The 26,005-nt window shown below is 47.5% G+C and overlaps 2 protein-coding genes and 1 long non-coding RNA gene across 3 annotated transcripts; 2 read left to right on the forward strand and 1 right to left on the reverse strand.

Moving 5' to 3' along the window:
* The first annotated feature begins 53 nt into the window (after positions 1-53).
* LOC135808302 (uncharacterized) lies at positions 54-8,506 on the forward strand. The gene is made up of 2 exons (XR_010552073.1): positions 54-230; positions 7,825-8,506. It is a non-coding gene; the product is annotated as an uncharacterized LOC135808302 (long non-coding RNA).
* Positions 8,507-8,577: 71 nt separating this feature from the next.
* LOC135808299 (TBC1 domain family member 31-like) lies at positions 8,578-19,482 on the reverse strand. The gene is made up of 14 exons (XM_065321468.1): positions 18,758-19,482; positions 16,679-16,857; positions 16,120-16,249; positions 15,539-15,824; positions 15,160-15,342; positions 13,963-14,230; positions 13,367-13,622; positions 12,903-13,150; positions 12,263-12,383; positions 11,785-11,990; positions 11,347-11,482; positions 10,841-10,996; positions 10,197-10,397; positions 8,578-9,392 (listed from the first exon to the last, which is right to left on the reverse strand). Exons 1-14 carry the CDS (start codon positions 19,301-19,303, stop codon positions 8,991-8,993), a joined length of 3,318 nt encoding a protein of 1,105 aa, XP_065177540.1. The 5' UTR covers positions 19,304-19,482; the 3' UTR covers positions 8,578-8,990.
* A 2,274-nt stretch (positions 19,483-21,756) lies between these two features.
* LOC135808300 (ATP-binding cassette sub-family G member 8-like) lies at positions 21,757-25,772 on the forward strand. Its single transcript, XM_065321470.1, has 2 exons — positions 21,757-24,162; positions 24,814-25,772. The coding sequence occupies exons 1-2, from the start codon at positions 22,579-22,581 to the stop codon at positions 25,165-25,167; spliced, it is 1,938 nt and encodes a 645-aa protein (XP_065177542.1). The 5' UTR covers positions 21,757-22,578; the 3' UTR covers positions 25,168-25,772.
* The last annotated feature ends 233 nt before the right edge of the window (positions 25,773-26,005 follow it).

The following is a 26,005-nucleotide window of genomic DNA, read 5'->3' on the forward strand; positions in this document are numbered from 1 at the left end:
CGGGATGAAAGTGATGTCGAAAATTATGAGGTTGCGGGTAGGCACCGGCGGATTATGCCGGCGTAAGTTATAAATTGAGGTACACATGTACATGTAGTTGATTTGGTCATGTTGGAAGGAGAGGTGGAACTACGGGAGAGATGAGCTGATTATTCGCAGGGTGAGGGTAACATCGGTTGGACGAGTATGACGATTACGAAGATAGTTCAACATGATATTAATTTTCAAAGGTAACTCAAACTAATTTGGCAATGAAAAAATCTTTTTACAAAAGAAGTCAACTAAAGAATAGAAGAAGTGTGTTTTCTCTTTTCCATGTTGATCTCTAGTATGCATGGCCACCTTGGTATGGGGATACTCATGTACATGTACATAAACATGCATGTATTATGTTGTACTTTGTGGCCACTTGCAAGTACGAAAAAGGCACAATTTTCCGAACTTCGATGCCCCATATTATTATTATTATTATTATTATAGGCTTTTCCGCGTTGGCATCGCCAAGCAAGCTTGGCTAGCCTTCGCATAAGCTGCTCCATAATGATGAGACGAAACAATGAATGCATGTATAATATATACGATCTAGTACAGAACCAAGGTTGCGGATATTTTTGAAGAAAGCTGCAAGTTGTGTTGAGAAACACAAAGTTGCAAACTCTACGAAAGTAAACTGCAAGAAATGTTTTGGGGTTGATCTCATGATTATTGTAGTCACAGGTTGTGTTAGTAGCATTAAAGATGCCCCATAAGTACAACAAATTGAATACATGTACATGTGTGTATCCCTGGGTGCCAAAGCATAATGAGGATTTTGCGAGCATAATCACCGTGCGAATCCATGAAAGCATATTTTCAAGATCTCGCGAGCATAATCCGCAGGAGCCTAGTTTCGGGCCAGTAACTCATCGTCAGAACAATTATTTACAAGGGGCGAACCTGGCCTTTTTTCGCCCCTTGTACGATGGTTTTTATTCTTGGTACTTTTTCTGTGCAATGGACTGTCATTAAAACAGAAACAGAAAAATAAAAAGCCACCCATTTTGATAGTCCAGGGGATGGCCCACGCCTGGTAAAGAGAATAAATAGAGAAAAGAAAAGACGGATATTTCACAGGAAGTCAAGTACAAGAATACAAGGCCATCTGAAACTAGAAGTGCGCCGAAGGATTCGCTGTGACAGGAGAAAGTGGTTAGAGGATAAATGTAAACACGTTGAATCTTCTGGGAGGAACCATGATATCCGAGAGGTATTCAACACCATTAAATCCATTAAAAAATCATCGTTCCGGCCAAATTAAGCATGTATCAATGCTGCTGATGGCACGACCCTGACGGAGAAGGAAGATTGTATTGCTGCGGTGGTGTGAATATGGGCAGCAGCTATTTGGGCAGCCGTCAGGAGATCAAGGGTGTTCGGCCTCGGCGGAGAGTGGTGCGGAAGAGCTTCCATCGCCACTAATTACCCCTGAACCTGTGCCTCTCTTGGCTGAGGTTGAGCAAGCCATATTGTCCCTGAAGAAGAGGAAAGCCCCTGGACTTTGATGGGATCGTGGCGGAACTGACTCAGCATGCATCCTCAGTTTGTGTTCTATTCCTACATAAACTTTGTTTGGCGATTTGGAAAACAGGGAGATGGCCAAAAGCATGGAAACGTCAAGAAATCGTCATGCTATCCAAAGCTGGATCAGCTAAGGAGTGTTCCAACTATCGGACCATTGCTTTGATGTCACATGCAAGCAAGATCCTTCTGACAATAATCTTGAATCGTATGAAAAAGAAGATAGAGGCTGAGTTACCAGATGAGCAGGCTGGTTTTCGAGCTGGTCGCAGTACTGTATGCTCTGTGTTCTGCAAATCATTATCGAAAAATCTCTTGAATGGCAGAATCCTGTATCCATTGTTTTTATCGATTATCGTAAAGCCTTTGACACAGTTAACCACTCACATCTTTTCGGTTGCCTTTTGGATTTTGGTTTCCCTCGCCACATAGTTTGTTTGCTTCAGAATCTTTACACAGGGATGAGCGGAGTTATCAGATGGAATGGCTCGCATTCGCCGGAGTTCGCCATCAAGAAGGGTGTTCGGCAGGGCTGTATTTTGTCCCCACATCTATTTAGCCTGTACACTGAGAGTGTTATGCGTGTTGCTGATGTGGACAGTATCGGTGTGAGAATCGGAGGACGCCAGCTGTCGAACCTACGATATGCAGATGACACGGGATTGTGTGCACATCCATCAGAAGTGTCTACCCTCACCAATGCTGTTAACCCTTTGCGTGCTGAAGAGAGAAGGGCCTGTCACTGAATCTGTCCAAAACCAAGATCATGCATATCGGAACCTGTACTGCTGGTGCAAACAATACTGCTCCAACGCCACTTGAGGTCGACGGAGAACGAATTGCAGAGGTGAGCAGTTTCAAGTATCTGGGATCCTGGAAGACAACAAACGGTGATTGCAGCCTCGATATTCGGTCAAGAATTGCCATGGCGAAAGAGCGTATGCTGCAGTTAGTTGACATCTGGAAAGACCACAACATCTCCAGACAGCTGAAAATCCGGATAATGCATGCCTTAGTGTGGTCTGTCCTGCTGTATGGAGCTGAGAGTTGGACTCTGCGGAAGACAGATGAACGACGAATACAGGCAGCAGAAATGTGGTGCTACCGACGTCTGCTCAGAGTATCCTGGATGGAGAAGCGCACAAATGACAGTATCCTGGTGGAGTTGGGAGTACAGAGACAGCTGCTAGCCAGGGTCAAGATACGCAAACTGACCTATTTCGGGCACACATGCCGCCCATCTGGCTGCGAGCTTGTACGTGACGTGATGTTTGGTGTCGTGGATGGTAAGAGAAAGCGTGGTCGTCCGAAGATTTCCTTTGCTGACAACATCGTTTCGTGGACTGGTATGTCTCTGCATGAGAATTGCCAGTTGGCATCTGACAGAGATGCCTGGCAGTCGCACTGTGCATTATATCTACTGCTTACACAGCTGCATAATGCCGTTTATTATTATTTTTTTATTTTACTTTTATTATTTTTTCGGCAACGCAGATGATGATGATGATGATGATGATGATGATGATGATGATGATGATGATGATGATGATGACATGTATAATGGGGACATGGTGTAAGTAGTTAGTTCTCACAATGCCAAGCCACACTGCGCAACAGCCAAAGCTGCTGACCGGTTCTGATCAACGGCGGAGGAAGAGGCTGGACGTCGATGACCACGAATGGCAGCGGCAGCTGCTCGGACGAGGGCAAAGCCCAACCTCACGCGAAGAAAGGCAATCACCGACGAGAAAGACTCTCCTGTCTTCTCCGATACCATGGACGCAACCCTGCGGTAGAGAGTCTTCGCTGCTTTGCCTTGCCCGCCAGTGCAACTGAGGACGACGTGGACAATGACGCATGCTCGATGTGCAAAACTCGTGCTTCGTAGCTGCGATGCTTCTCCTTCTCGTGTCTGGCATAGACGGACGCCAGGGAGGCGGGGTTTCGGTTTGAACGAGCATAAGGGTGTACGATGGTGGCATCTCGCATCTTGGATGATCTTTGCACTCAACGGCGCGTAGATCTACAGAATCTAGTGAGTTCACTGTACACACGCTGTGCAGACATATTCTACTACTTACTAGGGTTTCCCCAAATCGGCCGGCCGAAAACGAGACTTATCGAAAAATCGCTAATCTGTTCGCCGATTTTGGAGGGTTTCTTTGAGAATCGCCGAAAATCTACCAATTATGTTGTTGCAAAGTGCGTTTACGAACGAATGGTGTTTACTGCATGCCAGCATGACCGCTGCGAGCTCTCTACTTCACCGTCTTCAGTACTTCTACTTACTAGTACAATACTGCACTACAACTTACTGTTGTGGCCAGTTCCATCTAGCAGAGCAGTATTTCCAATATCACACCAATTTTGAAGCCAATGTGCCAACAATTTTTTTAGCCGATTTTCCAGTATATTCCAATTTTGCAGCCGAATCTGATGTAATTTTGAGCCAAGGGAAAAGCCGAATAGGCGAAATAAACGGGCCGATTTGGGGAAAGCCTCTACTCTTGTCCACCAACTAGTTACTTGAAAGTTGACTCAATGGTTCCTTTCCTTGGCGCGATGACATGTCATGTCATCGCGCCAAGGAAAGGAGCCATTCCCATGCGTCATATCACGCACACACATGCAGAGACGGTCTTCCTCAATGACTCTGTGCCGGCCACACTGTGGCTGTGCCCTCCTCCTAGCCGTGGTCGATTAGATAATTTTTCACGACTTTCGTGTACTACATGAATTCGCTTTGCAAACCTTCCCCAAGGAGGACTGAAGACAAATGATAGGGTTAGCAGCGCGGGCCTCGGTAAAATACAGCCTGATATGGGAACTAGCATTTCAGAATCTCACAAGCGCCAGAAGCGTCACTGAAGGCCCCGGACTGGCGGACAGAGAGCTACAGGGTGCTTGCCGTTGAGGAAATCGTGCAAACTGAGTACTTACATGTACATGTAAATGTACTTGAAAACAAGTTTATTCACAACACCATGTACCAATCGCAATGAGTCCTTACTAGTATTACTACCAACTCACTGTAAATATTCGGCTCCGTGTTGTCAGCGCCACTTGACACGTATTTTAAAAATGGCTACAGTGCGTCATTGGTCACGGAAAATGCTACACATATATGCTGACCGCAAACCGCGTAGCACACGACATTCAGCTTGCAATGACACAATTTATCACAAAGCTGTCGTCGCTAAAACTAATTATTAGTAATTATTAGTACTTGTAGATATTTCCATTTTTCAGGATCCCTGTGGGGCAACACTGAGTATGTGTGGAAGTGTCGGTGGTAGTGGAAGGCCAGGTAGGGGTCTGACATGGAGCCACGTCTCGCACGAACTAGAACTACCAGTAGAGGGGATGGCAGGTAGTCGTCAACATGATGCATGAGTGGTGAACAACATTACTTCGGCGGCTTGACTACTGACGGTCCGGAACCAAGACACGACAATCATCAGAAACACGTCATGTACTATGATGTAGTCTAAGTCAGCTTTTCACTGTTCTCTGATAAGCGCGCCTCTGCAGTGTCTGATATAAAGCGAAGGGACCGTCACTTAATATTTGCCGACTACCCGCCAAAAAATCTTTTCGTTTCACGTGTCAGACACGTACACGTCCGCGTGCGCGTACCACTCGCTACCTTTCACGTCAAGCAATCTGTTCACGCCACATATGCCATCACGTCAATGAAGACTTGCAAAGACTTGCAAAAGTTAATATTTTACAAGTCCAGCTATCAGGCTATGCGCTAGGCCGAGCTGCTACTGACTGTTGGTGAGAGTTCTGACTCTTTACTCAGTAATGCCTAATGGCAGCTGACTTTATTTTCGGAGAAACACTACTGGAGTGTCATTGTAGTAAAAAGTAACAATAATACGGAATGGCGATAGCATCTAGGAAGGATCGCTTTATTTTTTACCAGGCGTGGGCCATCCCCTGATGTCATAGGTGCCAAAAATGGAAGGATCCCTACCTTAACGTGAAGGAAAGGCCTTGCGCGGCTACTCTACGACGTGTTGAAGAAAGACTCAAAGTTAGTTGCTGGACGAACAACTCGCTGGTGCCGGAAAACTACTGAATTGGCCCCCAACGATGGTGTTTGGTGAATCATCAAGCATAGTGTCTTGTAGTAGCAGTGTTCACCGAGGAAGGAGAACGCTCTAGCCGCTGCTGTTGTCCGTTTCATCCACGTTGGGCTTAGTACTCCATGGACACACATTAGCATTCTGAGCGATTGTGGAGCTACAATTTACTTCACACAGCGTTGTATTGCCCACGAGCGCAAACTTCATTATCAGCAGTATTAAAGGGGAAGTGCATCGATTTTTCAAGTAGGGTCCAGAAGAAAGACAATTTGATATCGGTTCGAATGGCATACTGTATCTCTCGCTTTCATACGATAAGCCAAACTTGCCAAATCGCCAATTGTATGCTCACGTTGCCATAGCGACCAGCGGAGTGATGACGTACGAAAGGCTTAGCTCCTCCACAGAGAAGGTCGATCACTGCATAAATTGGTCATTTTCAATTGTCTTAATGTATTCACGATGTGAAAGAAGTGCTGTGTTCAATGCTGTTAGTGCCGTGAACTATTTGTCGCCCTTCTCATGCATTTCCCTAGGCTGACTGTGCCTTGGAAATGGTTTCCTCCAGGACAAGATGCTTGGAATTCGCCGTCTCTCCTGAGACATTTTCAGCAAACTTTCAAACCTACGACATTATTTCATTCGTCAATCTCCACCACCCGTCGTCTCACCTGGCTTCAGAAGATGTTACGAGAGATAGGAGAGTCGCCAGGAAGCATCACATTCATCTTCAGGAAGTGGAAAGAGCAAACGGCATGGTCCTTGGTTGGGGGAAATGCTGAACGTCTGATTTGTCCCAACCAAGATTTCAGCATTTTGTTCGTCACTATTTTCGCTTGTCTGCTGGTGTCTCCGCGCTCCAGATTTCTCCTATCGGTGTCACGTCCCAGTACACAACCGAGAGGACTACTAACAAACAGTTCACTGCACTTACAGCATTGAACACAGCCCTTCTTTCACTTCGTGAATACAATAAACCAATTGAAAATGACCAAATTCTGCAGTGATCGACCTCTGTGGTGGAGCTAAGCCTTTCGTACGTCATCACTGCGCTGGTCGCTATGGCAACGTGAGTGTACAATTGGCGATTTGGCAAGTTTGGCTTATCGTATGGAAGAGAGAGATATGCCATTCGAACCGATATCAAATTGTCTTTCTTCTGGACCATACTCGAAAAATCGATGCACTTCCCCTTTAACTGTTTCAGTTACTCTTCATCCTACATGTAGATTTGGAGTATACACGGCCTTGTCACGACAGCGACAGCTCTACAGAGTGTTCAAGTGAGAAACATTAATTTCAATTGTTGGTGGACGAATAAATGGCTGGTTCCGAAAAACGCGGCCTGCACCGATGGTGTTTGGTGGATCATCAAACAGGGTGACCAGCAGTGTTCACCGAGGAAGGAGAATGCACTCGCCACCACTCCGATTCATCCAAGTGGGCGTTAGCTGCGCCGCGCCTATTGTGTTTTAGTATTCCATGGACGCACACTAGCGTTCTCAGCGATTGTGGAGCCACAACATATCCTTATGCGGCGTTGCACTGTCCAAGAGCAGAAACGTCAGCAGTGACCCATCATCATACATGTAGATTTGGAGTATACACACTGCTACTACAAGACACTATGCTTGATGGGCCTTGGCACAACAGCGGCAGCTCAACGGGGTGTGCAAGTGAGAAACATTTGTTTCGACTGTTGGTGGACGAACAAATCGTCGGTGCCGAAAAACGTGGCCTGCGCCGATGGTGCTTGAAACATCAAGCATGGTATATGGTGGCAGCCACGGGGCGCTGGCCTTGCAGATGTGAGTACGCATACGGTACATATTCACATGACTCTATTGCATGCTGGACACTGCTGGTCCATTGTTGCAGTGTGTAAGTGAACTGCAGTACCTATTCCGTGATGGAACATCTACTCTTGAAAGAATAGTCTTTTACTTCACTCTCATGCTGCTCATATATACATTATATATTTAAATAGAGAGGTAACGACTCGTCTGGTCACCGGGTGGATATGGTGTGCCATGCACACAACCACATAGACACAGGCCCATTTCCACGTGCATTTCGCATGGCCAATGCCGCTGTTGAGTCAGCTCCCACACTTCTATCTGATCCCACCCATCCCTGTGTTGCATCGTGGACTGGTCTTGCTTTCCCTGTTTTCCAGCTCTCTGCTAGCAGTCATGGATCCCGGAGGCCATGTCTTTCCAACAGACAAGGCCCCGCTGCTGCTGCTGCTGCTGTTGATGATGGTGATATCGGCAGAGGTGCTGAATGTGCTGCGTATGCGGCGATTGGGCACTAAGAGTTGCACACGTTCATCGTCAGGCTGTCTCTACTGCTGGACCGGCTCCAGCAGAAAGCTTTACTTCCATCTGATGGCGTGGAGCTATTGAACTCCCTGGCAGAAGTTGAAGACATCATCAAGAAATACCAATATACCGGAAACTGATGTCCCCTCACTCGCATCCCTACACTGCAGCTCTCACTCTCATTGTGGGTGTAGCAGCTACAGTATAGACTACAGGTAATATTATTGTATGCAACAAGTGTACTTGTACATTCACACAAGATTTCCTATGATCAACATAATCATCATCTCATATTCAAACCATTACATCAGGCAAAGTACAATAAGCCACACATAGATGTTTTCATTGAATTATTTATTTTAAAAAAAGAGCTTTGCATAATTTCCAGCATCTGGGAAAAGATCTGTGTGTTATTTTGGTAATTGGAGCAACTGCTCAAGATGCATGCTGTATGTAGTAACTAGTAAGGAAGTTTTTTTACATTCAAGTGACTACTCAACAACAGAACCAGCTGATAAAAACAAGGCGTGAGATGGAGTGTGATTGGAATAATAATGGCAATGCGTGCCGTGACGGAGCTGTCATGAGTTTGCTCCCCGGGTAGTCTGGGTGTGGCGTTTGAATAGTTTATCAAGATAGCAGCAGTGAGAGAAGGAGAGGTCATCTGTTAGATTGTGGACAGTGTGGGTTGGCAACCAATGGGCTTGTTTAGTTTGGTGTCGGGTAAGAACCGGAAAATGCAAAGTGGGAGAGAAAAGAAACGCAACACACGAGCATGCACGTTTGCGCAGAGCTTTGTGAGAGAGGTGAGGTAAGAGATTCACAGTCGGGTGCAGGTTTAGCCGCACATGCTCGCCTCCTATAGATAGATATATTGATCATGTTATTGATATCTGTGACCAGCACATTGAGGAGCACATCTACAAGAGCTATTCCCTGCAAGCTGCGCCTAATGTTTCTTGTGAGTGAGAGCTATTCCGTACGCTGTATATTCAGAGGACTGTGCGTTAGAGCAATTATTTCAGTTCGTATCTGACAAACCGAGTGCCCTACTTCCATCCTGCAATCGCTTGGCAACGCGTCGGCGCAAGTTGGTCACCTCGCGGAGTAGCTGCTCTTCGTCATGTGCAGCCTTTGGCCGCCGTGAGAACATTGCGCTTGTATCCGCCGGGTCGGTATCGCTGGGCGACAGAGAGGACATGCTGAGATCGGAAGCGGGCGGCGAGTCCGTCAGGTTGACCGTGGCAAGGGGTGCGCGTGGTTGCTGCGCTGCCCGCGTATGCGCACCACCAGCTGAAGCCTGTCCCGTGGCACTAGTATTCCCGGTTGTCTGCTGCTGATGACGTTCGCGCAGCTCTGCGCCGTGCAGTGTCTGCGACAGCTTATCAGCATGGCCTTGGTTCAGCAGTTTCTGACGATCAACCTACACAGCAGCAAGAATAACACTCCACATTTCGCTATCCACATGAAAGACGACAAGACTTACCAGTCCTGATCCTTGGGGTAATTTTCTGGTGGTGTTTCCGGCTTTGAGCTGATAAACCAGAGCCTTTTATAGGCCATTCAGACGACGTGTAAACACTTGCACGTGTGTGACCAAGATAACGCTGGCAAACCATGATCCAGTTCACACGGTGCTGGGCAAACTTTGCAACCGTCAATGTATCCATAGTGACCTTCTGAAAATGCCGGGAAATGTTCAATTTTGAATTTTCCCTTGTTCGAGGACTGCATTTGCAGTACGCACTTTCAACAACCGACACTTTTCCTGGCGTGCAAAGATAATTGCGAGCAAAAGGGCCTCGGCCAAGATAAAAAATCAGTTGCACGCGTGGGTCCAAGTTTATCGTATCCGAGTAAATATCCTTGGAAACGGTACGCTAAAAGTGAGTTTGCACGTCGTGTGAATGGCCTATTAGGGATGTCAGATGCCAGTGGTGTGAAGCGTGCTTATGCATGCTGCACAGATTCTGTCAAAGTTAGTTTGGGGAGTTTATGCATTCAAATCCGGGTTCGAGAGTACACTATTATAAGTCCGTGCAGAACTCTCGTGCACGCGCATGCGTTTCTGGACAATCGACATACATGTACTCGCATTCATCTAAATTTGTGAATTACCAGACAAAACCCCAAACAATGCCAATGCCTGTTGAACTGCATGCCTGGGCCAAAAGGCTAAGAGACTGGAGGTAAAATTTACTAAATACCGTTGAAACAATACTAGTACCTGAAGCTGTTCTAGCTCCTGCTCGAGAGTGTCAATTCGAGCTCTGAACTGCACTTCCGCCTTGCCGTGCTGAGCAGCGTTCTGCTGCTGCAGCCGTGCCAGTCGCTGCTGAGCCTCGAACACCTGCTTCTGCTGCTTGCGTCTGGTGTCCAGAATGGTCTGCTGTGCTGCACTGGTACCAGTATGCAGTGCAGTATCATGCTGAGAGGAAAACATGCCAGACATAAACCAGACAATGATAAGTTATTCAGCACAACTAGGGCAGTCAATGATAGTCAAATCAGCACAATCAGCACAGTCAGGGCAGGCCAGCACCTCATGGCAGAAGACACTGTTCATCCCTTGATGATATGACTTTACTAAAAGCGTTGAGGTATTGCCTGACTGCATGGTAAGCTGCATGACTGCGTTACCCCCAAGCTCTGTGTTACGTAGCTCTGTGACCTGCACGACGGTGCTCCCAAACACTGCGTTATGTACCTCTGTTGCACAAGTAGTACAGATAATAGAATCATAGCCCTGTCTAGTTAAAATAAAATAAATAAATATCACGCTTCGCGGCAGTTTTCCGCATCCGCCGTGGGAACGCCACCACCCTCTAGGATCAAGGCGCAGATGCGACGTCTAGTTAGCAGTCTACTAACCTCATGCTGAGCCCATGCATGCTTCAGTGCAGTGTCCGCCGCCTGGTGCTGACTTGACATCTCTGCCTCCAGCATAGCTTTCTGCAACTCCATCTCTGCCGACTGCACTTGGGCTGCTTCGACGGCAAGCTGCGTTTCCTCATGTCGAAGGCGTGCCTGAACAGCAGATTAGGGAGCACAGAGAATCTTATACTAACACTGTCAGGAAGTTACACTGAGGTAACTCTGAGAGAAAGTCAGTGTCCTAGGTGGAAGCATGGGCGCATGAACAAGTATACTAGTAGTGTACAGTCAGGGTTTGTCACAACTCCAGGTGAAGGGTTTGGAATTTTAGATTGGTGTGAGCCAAAGCAGAGCCTTCAAACCAAAGCTAGCAAATGTGCACTCAATGAAGCCACGCCACACGACCAGTGCAACTACCATTCCCTCGCACACACAGCGGCGTACCCAGAGCAAGGGCGTAAGGCAGATGTCCACGTCTTCAGCATACGAAAATAGAACAATACCTTTCTGTCCACTTGTGCGTCGAGTCGCTTCAGCTCCGCTTCTCTCTGGGCTACCTGCTGCTCCATAAGACGACGGCGAGTTGCATCCATGGCAACCATGTCACTGGCCTGGACTTCACGTTTTAGAGCAAGAAGTCTGAACCACAAGAACGCAGGCAGGTGACAGAAAGAGACAAGAAAATGAGAGCACAGAAAAAATGGATTCAACCACTAGTGACATTCTCAAATAAGAACTCCAGATAAAAAAGAACTCAGATGGTGAGCCAAGAAAACGTCTGACTGTTCAAAATCTGGTTTAGTTGATGGACTCGATCGCATAACTTGTGCCCACATTTTTCTAGATCAAAACATTGCGATTGGCGGTAAGAAAGAGAAGCGGCAAAGAGAAAATGGACAAACAGGACCAATACAAACCACCAACTCAGTGGCTTTCCGTACCTCATGCGTTGCTCATGTAATTTCCGATCTTCCTCTTCAAGCTGTGCCAGCTGCTCTTGCTCAGCCTCGGCTAGCATTTGTTGGTGTCGCTGGAATGTCTCTTCGTCTCGGTGGTGCTGTGTTTTGGACTGGTGTGCAGCTATGGTTGCCTGGCGCTCACGCAGTAGCTCGAGTTCTTCCTGGCGTATACGATCACGTTCTTGCCTCTACAAGCACACGCACAGAGAGAGAGAGAGAGAGAGACAGACAGAGAGAGAGAGAGAGACAGAGAGAGACAGAGAGAGCGAGAGACAGAGAGAGAAAAAGGAAGAGAGGGCCATGCCCACGACAAATGATACTGTGCTTGCCAGAGTATATTATTCCCTCAAATATGACAACACAACAACGCGTTCACTACACTGCAACACAACAACGCGTTCACTACACTGCAACACATGAAAATGCGAAGGCAAACACACATTCACTCTCATCCCGTTACCTGATAGTCCACAGCATACTTGGGATAATCACTGAACACTGGGTACTGTCCCTTGGTCAGCGGCTCACACGCTTTGTACTCCGACTGAGGATGTATGTCGCAGGGCGTGCTCTCACTCAACCTGCATGCATGCAAAGAGATAGGCAATGCATAACAGCTGGATGTCCTGTGCTTGCTCACAGCTTACCATATTCGTCGGAGTATAGTGTGCACTTTTAGATGCGCTATTTCAAACTCCAAATTGCGGGTGCGCACTGTGCTCCGAGTATGAGAATGCATGAACTTCGAAAAGTAGTGCAATGCATCAGACTGTTTGCCACTTCTGAGCCGGGGCAAGCCACAATAGCAGTGAAAAAAGTCTCAGCCAGGTACGTGTACATGTACACGGATGCCCAGCGTAGTAACTTAGATGCAAGCGTCGGCTGGTGTTAACGTGTTGTAGGTGTGTATGCGTGTGAGGGGGATGGAAATTACCCACTACCTACAACGCACTACGAGCAGCAATGGTCAGCTGGCCAAACAGTATTATCAAGCGTCCACGTCAACTCAATGCAACATTATCAAAACCCGACATAGAAACACCATACACACACACACACACACGCGCGCGCGTGTAGTGAATGTGAATACGAGGCCATACCGGTATGCTTCTTTCACAACCTGGCCAATGTCGATAGCATTGCGATGCTTGAAGAAGAAGTCAAAGTCCTTTGACTTGCAGCGCAGTAGTGTTTGACGACAGGCAATGAGGTACGATATCACCAGGAAGAGAAGATAGTGCGGTGGATTGGAGAGGACATTGTCCATTCCGTACAGCCACTCCTCACGCGTCAACACCTCGGAAAGCATCGTCTCAAGAAGCGGCCATGCGTAACCAGCTGATGTGATCTGAGAGAAGTACAGTGAGGGCAGAGAAGAAGACACACCGTCAAGTAGAGCAACTGAAACAACAGAAAGGAAGGCTTGACACAAGTTGACAGAGAAGAGAGCAACGAGTACTTCGAAGTAGTTACCATTTAGTACGGAGACAGACTACAAAACGGCAGGCGTCCGACGATCCCCAAACACAGCAGCACACCATACATATCATACGGAGCAGCTCACATTGTTCTTGGTGAAGTGGCGTATCAAGCCAATATCATGATGTGCCAAGACACTCTCCACCATTCCCAGGACACCAACGGGCAAGTGTGGGTGGAAATCAAACCAATGCTGCGTGTAGTTGAGTAGCAGCGTTGCGCACATTTCAAACGCAAGCAGGCGGTTGTTGGAGAACAGCTTGATGAACGGGAAGATCAGCGGAGCGAGGAATGTTACCTCACCGAATATCGGAGACCAGTGGGCAAGAGCAGATAGTGTCCTACAGGTGCACATACAATACACAAGGAGGTGTCGACATCAGTACCCTGTTTCCTCCTTGTCAATACATGTAGTGGCTAATGGAGACAGGAAATGCTTAAAACGTCTACGGTATATCTTTGAATATATGTCGTACTTTTTTTGCGTCACAAGTACACTTATCATCAAGGTCATAGAAGTGGATGCAATGCAGAGTCGAATGTGAACTACTATTCAAATGAATGCATTGGAATCATGAAAAAGGCATGATGGCAGTGAGTGATTGTGCCAAACGTCAAGCGGAAGGGCGCAAAAGGCCACGGGAAGACTTATCAGGTCTTGCCAGAGCCACTGTTGCCTACCTTTGAAGCTGTCGCAGTAATTTCCTGCTCTTCACAGGATACTTCTCTTGAATGTCCTGAAAGGCAACATGAGTGCCTCTATTGCACAGCGATGCGTAAGCAGCATGGTTTTCAGGCAGGCGAAGTACCGAGCGCCAGATAAACAGCCGATACTTCTCCGGATAGCGGCCGTAGCCACGCAGGATCGAATACAGCTTGGTGACATCCACGGCCATCTCCCCGACAGCGGCGGCCTCCGAATCGTCTGCGACGATGGAGTGCCCATTGCCTGTACAAACCAAGAGAATAGGCTAGACATCAACACACGGAGTACTGTTGATACGGAAAAAAAGAAAGTTTACCTCGCTGCACAAATGAACCCACAAAAACCAACACTTAGAGTCGCAAGTTCACCCTAGAGACTGAAATGGACAATGAGCTGAGTGTGCTGGGTACACCGTGGATGCAGTGGCTCAAGCATAAAGCCAGCCAGTCAGCCAAGGGGGGGGGGGGGAGACTAAGAGGACATGGAAACCATGGCGCACAGCTTCCGTGCCACAGTCTTGTCACGGTAAAATTCATGGTTACGTCATAGTTGATACAGATGAGTCATGCGAAGTGGCATACAGAATTACAGATACAGTGGTCCATACAATGGAGGTGCATTCGGGCAGCATCAGCAGCAGACCTGCTTGAATCTCACTGGCAGACAATACATCACAATCATGATGCATGGCTGGCATTGCACTGCCGAAACGCTGTCTTCACACACAGGTTCTGGCAATACGGCACCATGGTATTAATGGTGTGTGTGTGTATGTGCTGTCTAGTAATTGCTTTATGCGTAAAACTCTGAGTTACAGCTAGACAGTTGTGTTGCATGTACACATGATGAACAGACTCAGTTACAGTAGTGGCATGCAAGCAGTACAGCCGTTCTCATGAACTGGCTACACAACATGCGTGTCCAGTCCGCCAGCCTTACAGTGCTCAATGTCTATACATACACACAGCAAAATAACATGTCATATTAGTCGACAAGCAGTTATATCCGCACCTCCAAATAACATGGGAATACGATCATCAGACGATCATGTTCCGATGATCGGTATTCCAGTGAAACTCAAGGGTACTGAACAGAACTGCACGTCCTCTAACAGGGTGAACAGGCTACTACTAGTACATCAAGTACAATGGCAAGGTCGAAGCAACAACTACCTGTGCCTGATTGAGAGGGTGATGGCACAACCACCGAATCTTCTCCAGCAGCAGTTTCATCACCAGTGTCACTTGCCGTACAAGCAACACCGGAGTGCTTGGATGGAGTGCTGGCCAGAGCAGGCTTTCTGATTGAGACAGGTGCCTTAGAGGCAGGTTTCTTGCCAACTGCCCTACCAGGCTCTGTGGCATAATCAACACCAAACAACACAGTCACACAAATGCAAACTCATAAGTCACACACAACTGCATGTACACTTCTACAAAGTCATGTGTGATGGTTGTTCAACGGTAATTCGCACAAGTGACGTCACTTCCCACACAGCAACTGCCATGTTTCAGAGATATCACGCTAGTGTTACCATATAAGTGTACTTACTCGAGTCAGCGACTAGAGTGCGAACAAGTGGAGCAGGCGGCTGTGACAGCTGTGGGCACACCGTCTCCACATTGAACAGCTGCACAGAGCCGGTATCGGATACAGAGGCAACATAACGGCCATCGGCGCTGACAGTAGAGTGTATCATAGACTCTACTTGGGCCTGGCTTGTGCTGGTTGTAGCGGACTGTCCGCTACTGTTGCACACTCCCAGTTCAAACAGGAGTCGGCACGTGTCAATCCGTAAGAACCTTGTTATGCCATCCTGACATACCACACCGATGCTCTGTTGAACACAATGCAAACAGCAGCAGAGTCAGACACAGTCAGAATGACACACACACAGTCAGAATGACACACACACACACACACACACACACACACGCACGCACGCACGCACGCACACACACACACACACCAGCATATGGCATGCACACTTCAGCAATGAGCGACTTGTACTAATGTCGATCATTTCACTAATGCCAACATGACCATGCAAATGATATTCCAAACAGGCCAGGCATGATACAAACATAATGAAGGCATGCACATACACAACGAAGGTCTTGGTCTACACATACCTGGCTGACACCACCCTCGCAATTATCTTTGATGAAGAAAAGGTGCTCCACACGGCGTACGGCGCTCGGCAACTCAATAACGCGGGCCAAACGGCGTGTGTCCAGAGCCCAAACGTGCAGGAACTGTGATCTACCACAATAAACACACATGCAGGCAGGCACACAAACACACGTGCAGGCACGCACACAAACACACATGCACACACAGAGCCCCTGAAAAATTGAAACAGACAATAGTACTATAAATCAGCAGACCACTAGCCACACGGCGCTTAGAACATATACATCTGTGTCACCGACAATAAGCTACTAACAGTTAGTACTTCGAAGTATAACAGCCATATCAGAACACAGTATGAGTACTCACACATGCATTACTGCACACAGTCACATACACATAGACATACAGACTGACAACGTCTCTCTCTCTCTCTCTCTCTCTCTCTCACACACATACACACACACACGTACATACACACACACACACACACACACACACACACACACACACACACACACACACACACACACACGTACATAGTCATATACACACACTCACCTGCCACCTGCCACCAGAAAGCGACCATCAGATGACGCTGCTAAGGCCCGGAACTTGGGCGCTGGTCCATCGTGAACTACAAGCCGATATTGGTATTGTAGACTGTCGATAGTCCAGGCGAATATTGAGTCGTCCTTGAAGCAAGTGATCAGAGTGTTGCTAATTGGCAGAAAGAGTGCCTTGAATTGCAAACAGAAAGGAGGTAATGTCGATAAGATATCAAGCTGCTGTCACCACTAAACGCAGGACAGATATGCCAGGCATAATAGATAACATCAGCCAACCGCCCCCCGGCACCATACAATGGAGCAGCGGTTGTGCAGCCGATTGTTACAAGGCTCGCAGGCAATACAGTAGCTACACAAACTGTCATGTACAATCAGGCCGGCCGGTCGGGACAGTTTGCAAGAGTGCTCTACGCACCAGGGTGTAGAGTGGCATACATGTACACGGATACAGAAGACAAGAGGCTGGTTTTCAGTAACTTCAAAAAAAAACCTTCACGCCCGAGGCAATCCTTAGACAGTAAGACCATAATTTTGTTCTGAGCATAGCTTTATACCGGTAGCTAGTGTACATGTATGAGTCAGCGTGCATATGCACATGTACACAGCAGTGGTTCAGCGCCATTCGGTTTGGCTGGGCTAGTAATAGTAGTAAAACACACACACACACACACACACACACACACACACACACTTCATCGCAAGCAATGTACTAGTAGCAGGGCAGACAACTGTCACTACCAGTGTGAAAAAGTGGCACCAAAGGAAGGCAGGAGGAGGTGCTAAAACTTTGGTTTCAGGTAACAGATAGACATAAGTTTGGTAAGCAGAACTTATTGTCTACCTCAGCTTGATCCTAAAGGATCTCAAGCTTCTCAGCTAGGCACAGGGGGCATAGTTTTGTCACATTGGGTTATGCTGGAGCCTTCCTGATGACAGACCAGCCAATGCTGTGCTGGGTATTTCGCGCTTCAGATCCCAGACGCACCTCGACTATTCTGTACTCTTCTCCAGTCTCTCATGCCTTGTTGTCCTGATGACATGAGCCAGAAGTTGTCATACCTTTGTTTGAAGGGTGGTTCCGCTAAGCCAAAGCACTCCTTCTGTTCATCCTTTCGGGTTATAGAGACAGATACCTTGAAGACGATGGATTGGATGCGACAATCACCATTCATTGGGCTGTTTTTTGGCCTTGGCAGTTACATTTCTTGCCAGTGTTCTCCTGTCCCTGTGTTTGTCTCTTCCTTTGCACATGGTTGTTGTGTGACTGGACTATTGCCGATGCATTCGACATGCAACTCTAGTATAGTAAATCTGCCCTACTACACTACTCGCGATGATGACGTGTGTGTTGTAGTACTACTTTGAAGTACAGTTGTGCTCGGGGAAATCTGACCCAAAGTGTGTATCTGGCGCCCTAACATTGCACAGCCCTTCACCTGGCCCTGGTAGTGGTACGAATGCAGCTAGACGTACACATGTACAAGTACAGTGATGTAATCGGAACTGGGCCAGGGCGCCAGTTTTGCACTTCGGGTCGGATTTCAGTGAGCGCAACTGTATGACTAGCCCAGCCAAACCAAATGGCGCTGAACCACTATTACATGCACACATGCACGCTGATTCATACATGAACTCTAGCTACTGGCATATACCGTAATCCTGCTCAGAACAAAATTACGGTCATGCTACTATCTAATGATCGCCCTGTGCTTGAAACTTTTCATTAAGCTACTGCAAAAAAAGCCTTTTGTCTCCTGTATTCGTACAAAACATCATGAATGTGTGTACATGTACTGACAATAACTATGCTAACAACCCTGGCCCCAAGAGGTTAGTGACAAGTGCCGATTGTCTAATGCATACATCGAAGTATAGAACAAAAAGGCTATCACAAACGTGTTATGTTGTTCTGGAAAGTGTACATGCGCAAAAACACGCACATGTACTCACACGCAACACACACACACACACACACACACACACATGCGCACGCGCGCGCGCGCGCACACACACACACACCATATACCACACGGACACAGACACACACAGACACACACAGCACATCACGCACTTGCTGGACACCAACACCTTGTGCGCCGTTGAGCGTCCGCAATCTCTGATGAGTCTTCGCGTCCCATAGAATAGCCTCAGCCGAGGATGTGGTCATGAAGAATCTGCCATCAGTGTGTGAAGAGATATACCTCACGGATGAACTATGGCCGCGTAGTGTCGCCACTAGCTCTCCGCTCTTCCAGTTTAGGCAATGAACAGCACCATCAGACAATGCCACGTACAGTTCGCAGCTACTGACAGTAGCAAACTCCAGTGCAGTGCAAGCTACACCCAGCCGTCGCAGCAAGGAGAATCGATTATGACGTAGGGTGATGAGGAACACATTGCCCAGCTGGTCGGCAGCTGCTAGCTTATTGCTTGTATGACAGAACGCAACTCGGTTGAAGCGTATTGCCCTGCCGTGGAGCGTGGAAGATGTTGTGGCGTGCCTGTGCATGATGTGCGCCAACAAGCCATCTTCAGCAGAAGCTGAGGGCTTGCACGTCCACAAATTACCATCGCTCTTCCCCGTCAAATCAAGGACTGCCGGCTTTCTTTTGGACATTTTTCAGCGAAGGCCTGCTCTGCTTTATCCACTAGCTGAGTTGGCGTGTGCTGGCAATCCAGGACCCCAAATTGCAGCCACCATATTGAATAGAGTCTTCATGACCACAACAACCTAGTAGTACCTCGCATTGATAGAAAGGAAATTATTTTGACAATTTTTCTCATCTCTTCCTTGCATGAAATGCATGAAATAGCCATGCGACGTGTAGTTATTTTTTGTCCAACCGCCTGCGTTTTTGAAACACCCGCGAAAATGCGCGTCAGGGATCAAAAACGCGTAAATTTTGTGAAACATTTTGATGAATGCTTGATCCAATGACGTGACATGATTGGGCAAGCACGTTACTTCGCCAAGGGCAAGGCATAAAGTAAACAGTTTATGCACTCTTGCCGTCTTGGTACAGAGAAGCAGTTCCCTATTGCTTATTGGATTATGCAAGTACATGTATTAGCAAGAGTACATAAGACCCCAGGTTATACTCTTGGTACTACTCTCAGTGTTTGTTTGGTTACTGAAATTGTAGGTATGAAACAGATGCACCGAAAATAAAAGTACAAGTACACCGAAAATCTGTGAATTGCAGTACATGTATGTACATGTACATGACTGATCCAGAACAACAGTACAGTCGGGCGCCGAAGAAAGAGCGGCATAGAATTTCACCAAGGCACAAAATGACGTATACACGATGACTCAACTGTGCATAGACTGTAGTCATGGTAGTGTAGCACATGAAAATAAGAACGGTCTGTAGCCTCTACTGCTCTAGGCTACGAAGTACAAGGCTGACCCCCAGTTCTTCGGCTACCGACAGTACAGTGTTGTGCACATTTAAAAAAAAGAAGGATCAAACTGCCAAGTTACTGCACTTTATTACATGTAACTGAGCTCCACGCTGCATAACGTTAGTACCAGACACTAGATGGCAATGACTACTTTAACGGGAAGCACAATGGTTATGTGCTCAACGAATGTGTGGTGAACCGTAGAAGTGCTCAACACACACTGGTCACACACACACACACACACACACTACGCACACACCTTGCCATGACTCTAGTGTCGGGCCTAACAGAAGGAACGTAATATCCGATTCTTGGCAGATGAATTAAGATCAAGCAATCATATCAAAAATACGACAACTACAATACCTACAACTATAACAACAGTACGGATTGGTTGGTCTAATAAAAAAAAATGTTCACACCTAGCATGATTCTTGTATTGAATTGTTTATGAATCTGATGAGTTTTGCGATGAAGTTTTCACTTTGTTTCATTTCTGACAGAATGCTGCACTATGTGGAATTATATGAGTGCTACTTTAGTGTGATTGTGAGGATGGTTTTAAATGGTCTTGTACAGTATCAACGGAGTGCCCTAACATGCATGGCTTCTGATATTGGACTACTAAAAATGGCAATGTCTTGTTGCTCTCCATCTGAGTCCATTCTTGTGGGTAATGTTAAAATTAAATGACCTGATGTGCATATGCGAGTTGAGCACTTGTCTAGTCATGACACACCTCATGAACCTTGCTCCATAGCATCTTGGTTGGCTCCACCGTGGATTGAGAGCTGCGCTGAACGGAGAAATTAGACACGTCACTCGGCCCTGCCACAAATCCCTTCACAACGTCTTCGCCACTGCCTATAACTTGTAACGGGGCAATGGCTTTGAGAAGATTCAACCGTACGTTCCTTCTCTCCACTCGCCGCTCAACGATATTGTTGTGTGATTCAAGCTGCTGTAGACGCTTCTGTAACTCTGCACAGCGCTCCTGCGAGAGAGCGTTCGGGGGCGGGTCCTGGTCGACGGCATTTCCCAAAGCTTGGCGAACCTCCTTTCCAACTGCCACCAATCGCTGCACTTCGCCACTGTTCTGGTTCTTTTCCTGCGCTGGCCGTCGATTCTCCTTCTCTACCACCTCCTCCAGAGTTAGAAGTCTCTTAATCTCCTCCTGTCCGATACCATCTCTATGTCTCGCTTCCGTGATAATTGTTCGCTGTTTGGTATTGGCTTGCTCAGTCAAAGAGACTACTTGTGAACTGTTTTCTCCTACAAGCCAGCAACACTGTTCACACAAATCATTTAGCTCTCTGATGCTCTCTTCCCCAGGTGCATCCATTGTCGCAGAAGCCTACTCCACACAACACGCGATGAATCAGTACAAGACAAACTCTTCGCTTGCATCCAGCTCTACGAAGGTTGACGTGGGACAAATCCAAAGCAAATTATTATTTTCTACCAGATGCAGAGATGAAAAATTTGAAGGTGCCGCTTCGAACCTGTTGCCGTAGTTACACGCAGTCAGTTGAGTTTACGTCATCGCGCACAGCTGAGTACAGTCTGGATTCTGGAACTCTGGTTGCAGCTAGCTCAGCAGTTTTTTGTTTGCTTTGTTTGCTTTGTCATGTCACGGCTTGCTTTCGATGAAGTCGGAGCTCTACTCGATGACATGGGCGAGTGTGGTTCGTTGTGTTAGAAAAGGCTGAAAGAAGAGATGGTGCACATGGACTCTTGGTGCATTTTACATTGCCAGTTTGGCCACACAGTATATCCATAACAGACAGTAACATGCAAGACAATTAGATGTTGTCAGGACTTTGACCTTCATCCTGGACAACCTAAAAACTTTCAACAGCCATCTATATACAGTCAGTGCACTACTTTTACTTCTCGCTCAGCCTTTCAGGTGCTACTAGCTGGCATTAGGATCTCCTCCTGCATCAGTGCGTGTGTTGAGAGGTGGTCAATCAAACCGTCAGAACAGGCAGCATGTGTTTGAAGTGACGTGACTTTTCAGACATGTCACTGGTGGTCACGATGATGTTCGTCACTCTTGAAGGTGGTCATGCGGATTCATGTCAACAGACTCAACACGGGCTCAGTTCATTCACTCCTGCACTGCTCGTTTGTATTTTTATAGGCAAGTGTACTGTTTGAAATTCACTCTTGTATTTGCGGACTGCAAGAGACAGTGAAGATGCAACTGGGCAGAAAGTAGTTAGATCAAACAAGAGCTAATAACCAAGTGTAGATAAACAGTTTATCTACTCTGTAATAACGTATAACGATCGTTGCTGCTGTTTGAATAGTCGACTAGTCAACACGTTGTGTTCCTGGTGCACGTGTCTCGTATCACTCAGGACTGGCAGTACACTTGACCTTGGAAAGGCTTTCAGCCACGTGCCGGTTTGCTACCTGGTCAACTTATAAACTTATATTGTGTAGCTACATGTAGTGGATTGAACAGCCGCCACAGCAGTTGAGATGGTGCAGAGCCTGGAAGTGACGCGGCTGCATTATGCCGTGAAGGAGGCCGACTCCAAGCAGAAGTTGATGAGGAAACTGGTTGGTCTGGGTTGCACATGTTCAGCGGAGGACGAGAAGTGGCGAACAATTCTGGATGGCGTGTCATTGCAGGTGAAGCGTGGTGAAGTCATGGCTATCATGGGGAACTCTGGCTGTGGTAAGACATCTCTACTGGATATCATTGCTTGTCGTCAGGACACTGGCAGCTCCGTTACCCTCAGTGGTGATGTACTGATCGATGGTAAAGCGCGCACCCTGGAAATGGTTCGCAGCTCCGTTGGCTATGTGCGGCAGGACGATCGCTTAATTGCTCAGCTGACGGTGCGCGAGACGCTGGAGTTCGTTGCTGCCTTACGTTTGCCGGCCGATATGCTTTGGTCGGACAAGTCGGCTTGGGTGGAGAGGGTCATCCAGGAGCTTGCACTCTGGCATGTGGTGGACCAGCCAGTCGGCAGCGTGGAGAAACGTGGCATCTCCGGTGGCGAACGACGGCGAGTGAGCATCGGTGTGCAGATGCTGCTCAACCCTGAGCTGCTGCTCTTGGACGAGCCAACGTCCGGCCTGGATGCATTCAACGCTGCACAGCTGACGGAGCTGCTGCATCAACTGTCGCGCTCCGGCCGTATCATACTGATGACCGTGCACCAGCCACGTGCTGCTATCTTTCATAGATTTGACAAGCTGATGCTGCTCTCGGCTGGTGGACGTACTGTGTACTGTGGAGAGAGCAAGAAGACTGTCCTGGACTACTTCAGCTCCGTTGGATACGCATGCCCAAAGCTTAATAATCCGGCCGATTACCTTGTAGACATATCCACGGTGGACCTACATTCGGACGAGAAGGAGGCGACCTCAAGACAGCGCGTTGATCAGCTTGTGGAGGAGTTTCGCCAGAGAACCACCGCAGCCAATGTGCTGATGTGGAGCGGGCCTGAGAGTGATGAAGGCTGCGTGGTGGAGTCAGACACACACAATGCCGGTGCACAGAATGCGCTGGCGGCGCATCGTCACACTGCTGATGTTCACATGCTGCCTACTGGCGCTAGTCCAGGTATGTTCCGCCAGTTCCTCATCCTCTGCTGGCGTGCCTGGTTGAAGGAGCTACGTAGTGTCGGCTGGCAGTTCCAGCAACTGCTTGCCGCTCTGTGGATGTCACTAGAGGTCGGTCTTATCTACTTTGATATCGGGCAAGATCAACGCGGCATTCGTGATCGCATCTCCGTCGTCTACTCGTCGCTAGCAATTTATCCGTTTATGGTAACCCTCGACACAGTAGCCAAGCTGCATTCGGAACGCCGATTCTTCTTCTACGAGATCCAAGACGGCATGTACAGCTCTGGGCCGTTCTTCTTCTCGAAGCTGCTATGTGAGCTGCCGTTCAACTTGCTCGCCTGGGTGTGTTTTGTCCCCATCTTCTACTGGATGGCCAATCTGAAGCCGGACATTCTCAGCTTCGTGTACACCTCACTGTTTGTGCTGCTCGTCGTCTATGTGTCCCGATCAGCTGCTCTGGCGATTGCGACTGGCATTCACAAGTTCCAGGTGAGTGGCCTGCACGTGCATTCTTATAGTGTGTCACCTGATAGTGATGTATCCCCGCATGTGTTCTCTCTCTATATCCGTCTCTGTCTCTTTCTCTCTCTCTCTCTCTCTCTCTCTCTCTCTCTCTCTCTCTCTCTCTCTTTCTCTCTCTCTCTCTCTCTCTCTCTCTCTCTCTCTCTCTCTCTCTCTCTCTTTCACACACACACACACACACACACACACACACACACACACACACACACACACTATCTCACTCTCACTCTCTCCCTCTCTCTCTTTCTCTCTCTCTCTCTCTCTCTCTCTCTCTCTCTCTCTCTCTCTCTCTCTCTCTCTCTCTCTCTCCCTCTCCGTCTCTCTCTAGCTATCCATTTCTGCTCTAAACTGCATAGGCATGCCTGCGTACAATGTACTTCAGTACCCAGGTGGCATACTCTGCTGCTGTGTGCCGATTCTCTACTTGTGTATGGCAGAGCATGCAGTGACGCGCAATGAGTATGCGTGCAGTCAGTTGGGTAAGCACATACATGTACAGTGCTGCCTATAACAAAACAGAATTGAATTTATAGTTTATAGAACTTTTTTTTCTAACTAACTCGGACACTACGACTGTGAAGTTTATAATGTATTTATTGTTGTTGTTTTGCTGTGCAGGTTGCTCAGTTTGTTGCCAATCTCGCATTCACTATCAACATCTTCACATCCGGCTTCATTCTCAACCTGACTAGTCTCAACCCTGGTGTGCACTGGACAAGCTACCTGGGATTCGTACGCTGGGCCATCCAGGGCATGGCTGCACTGCAGTTCCGTGACATCAAGTTTTCCTGCGCCGACGCCGAATCCAACTCGACGTGCATACCCACTGGTCAAGAGGCACTGAAGTTCTATGCCCTGGACGAGTACACGGAGGTGGACAGCTGGTACATCCTGGGTGGCATGTTCATTGCCTGGAATCTGCTCACCTTGGTCTTTCTCAAGTTCAGAAGCCAGCGACCAGAGCAGATCTAGGTATCTGCTAGGTCCAGGCATGCATCTGCCTGCACGACATGGCTCGGTGGATGGCTGCCACCCGGTGTGCATAGCAGTGCCTCCGCTCACTCGCGGACCAACTGATCTCCGTTTCCTGCTACAACATCGCTGTCTGTGTGTTGTTTGTGTTGACAAAGAAACTACTGCACATACACCCTGATCTGTTTTCTCTACTTCTTATCACCCCTTCCACCTAGTGTCGTATTTCCATATTTTACCTTATCCCATGAGCTTTATGATAGTATTTTTATAACCACATGTCACGTCATCACATTTACTCAAAAGGCTGGCCCTGTATTTTTCAATTTTCACCATTCTAATCAACCTGTACCAATGGCGGACATCCAAAGAATCCGTTCAAAAATCACTTGAACACTCCCGAGCTTCTTTTTACCAGCCTGCATACGTCCTCATTTTCGATCGGCGTATTGAAAACCCAGGACTCCCAGAGCACTGGATATTATACAGTGCTGCCTGATTGAAAAGATATATTTTTAATTGATTTTTCACTGATGATAATGATGCAGGCTGCACACAACATCACGTTACATGTTGTATGCTTTTAAAACTGTGCCATACTCCAGGCTCCTAGTATTCTTGTTACTACCGGTACTCCCGGTGTACATGTACATAGACAACAAAATGGTGAACGAGCGGAGTTTTGTGAAATCAACTCCAGTTCTTGAAATCTCATGTCCACTGCATAGTACAGAGTACATACACGTGGACTGTGGTCATCGTTTCCTCAGTCAGAAGCAGGGAGTACAGTAGTAAAACACTACTGTCCCCGATCACAAGTGTCTTCGCTTAAGTAGAA

This window comes from Sycon ciliatum, chromosome 2, assembly GCF_964019385.1.
Source record: "Sycon ciliatum chromosome 2, ocSycCili1.1, whole genome shotgun sequence".
In the NCBI taxonomy this organism is placed as follows: domain Eukaryota; kingdom Metazoa; phylum Porifera; class Calcarea; order Leucosolenida; family Sycettidae; genus Sycon; species Sycon ciliatum.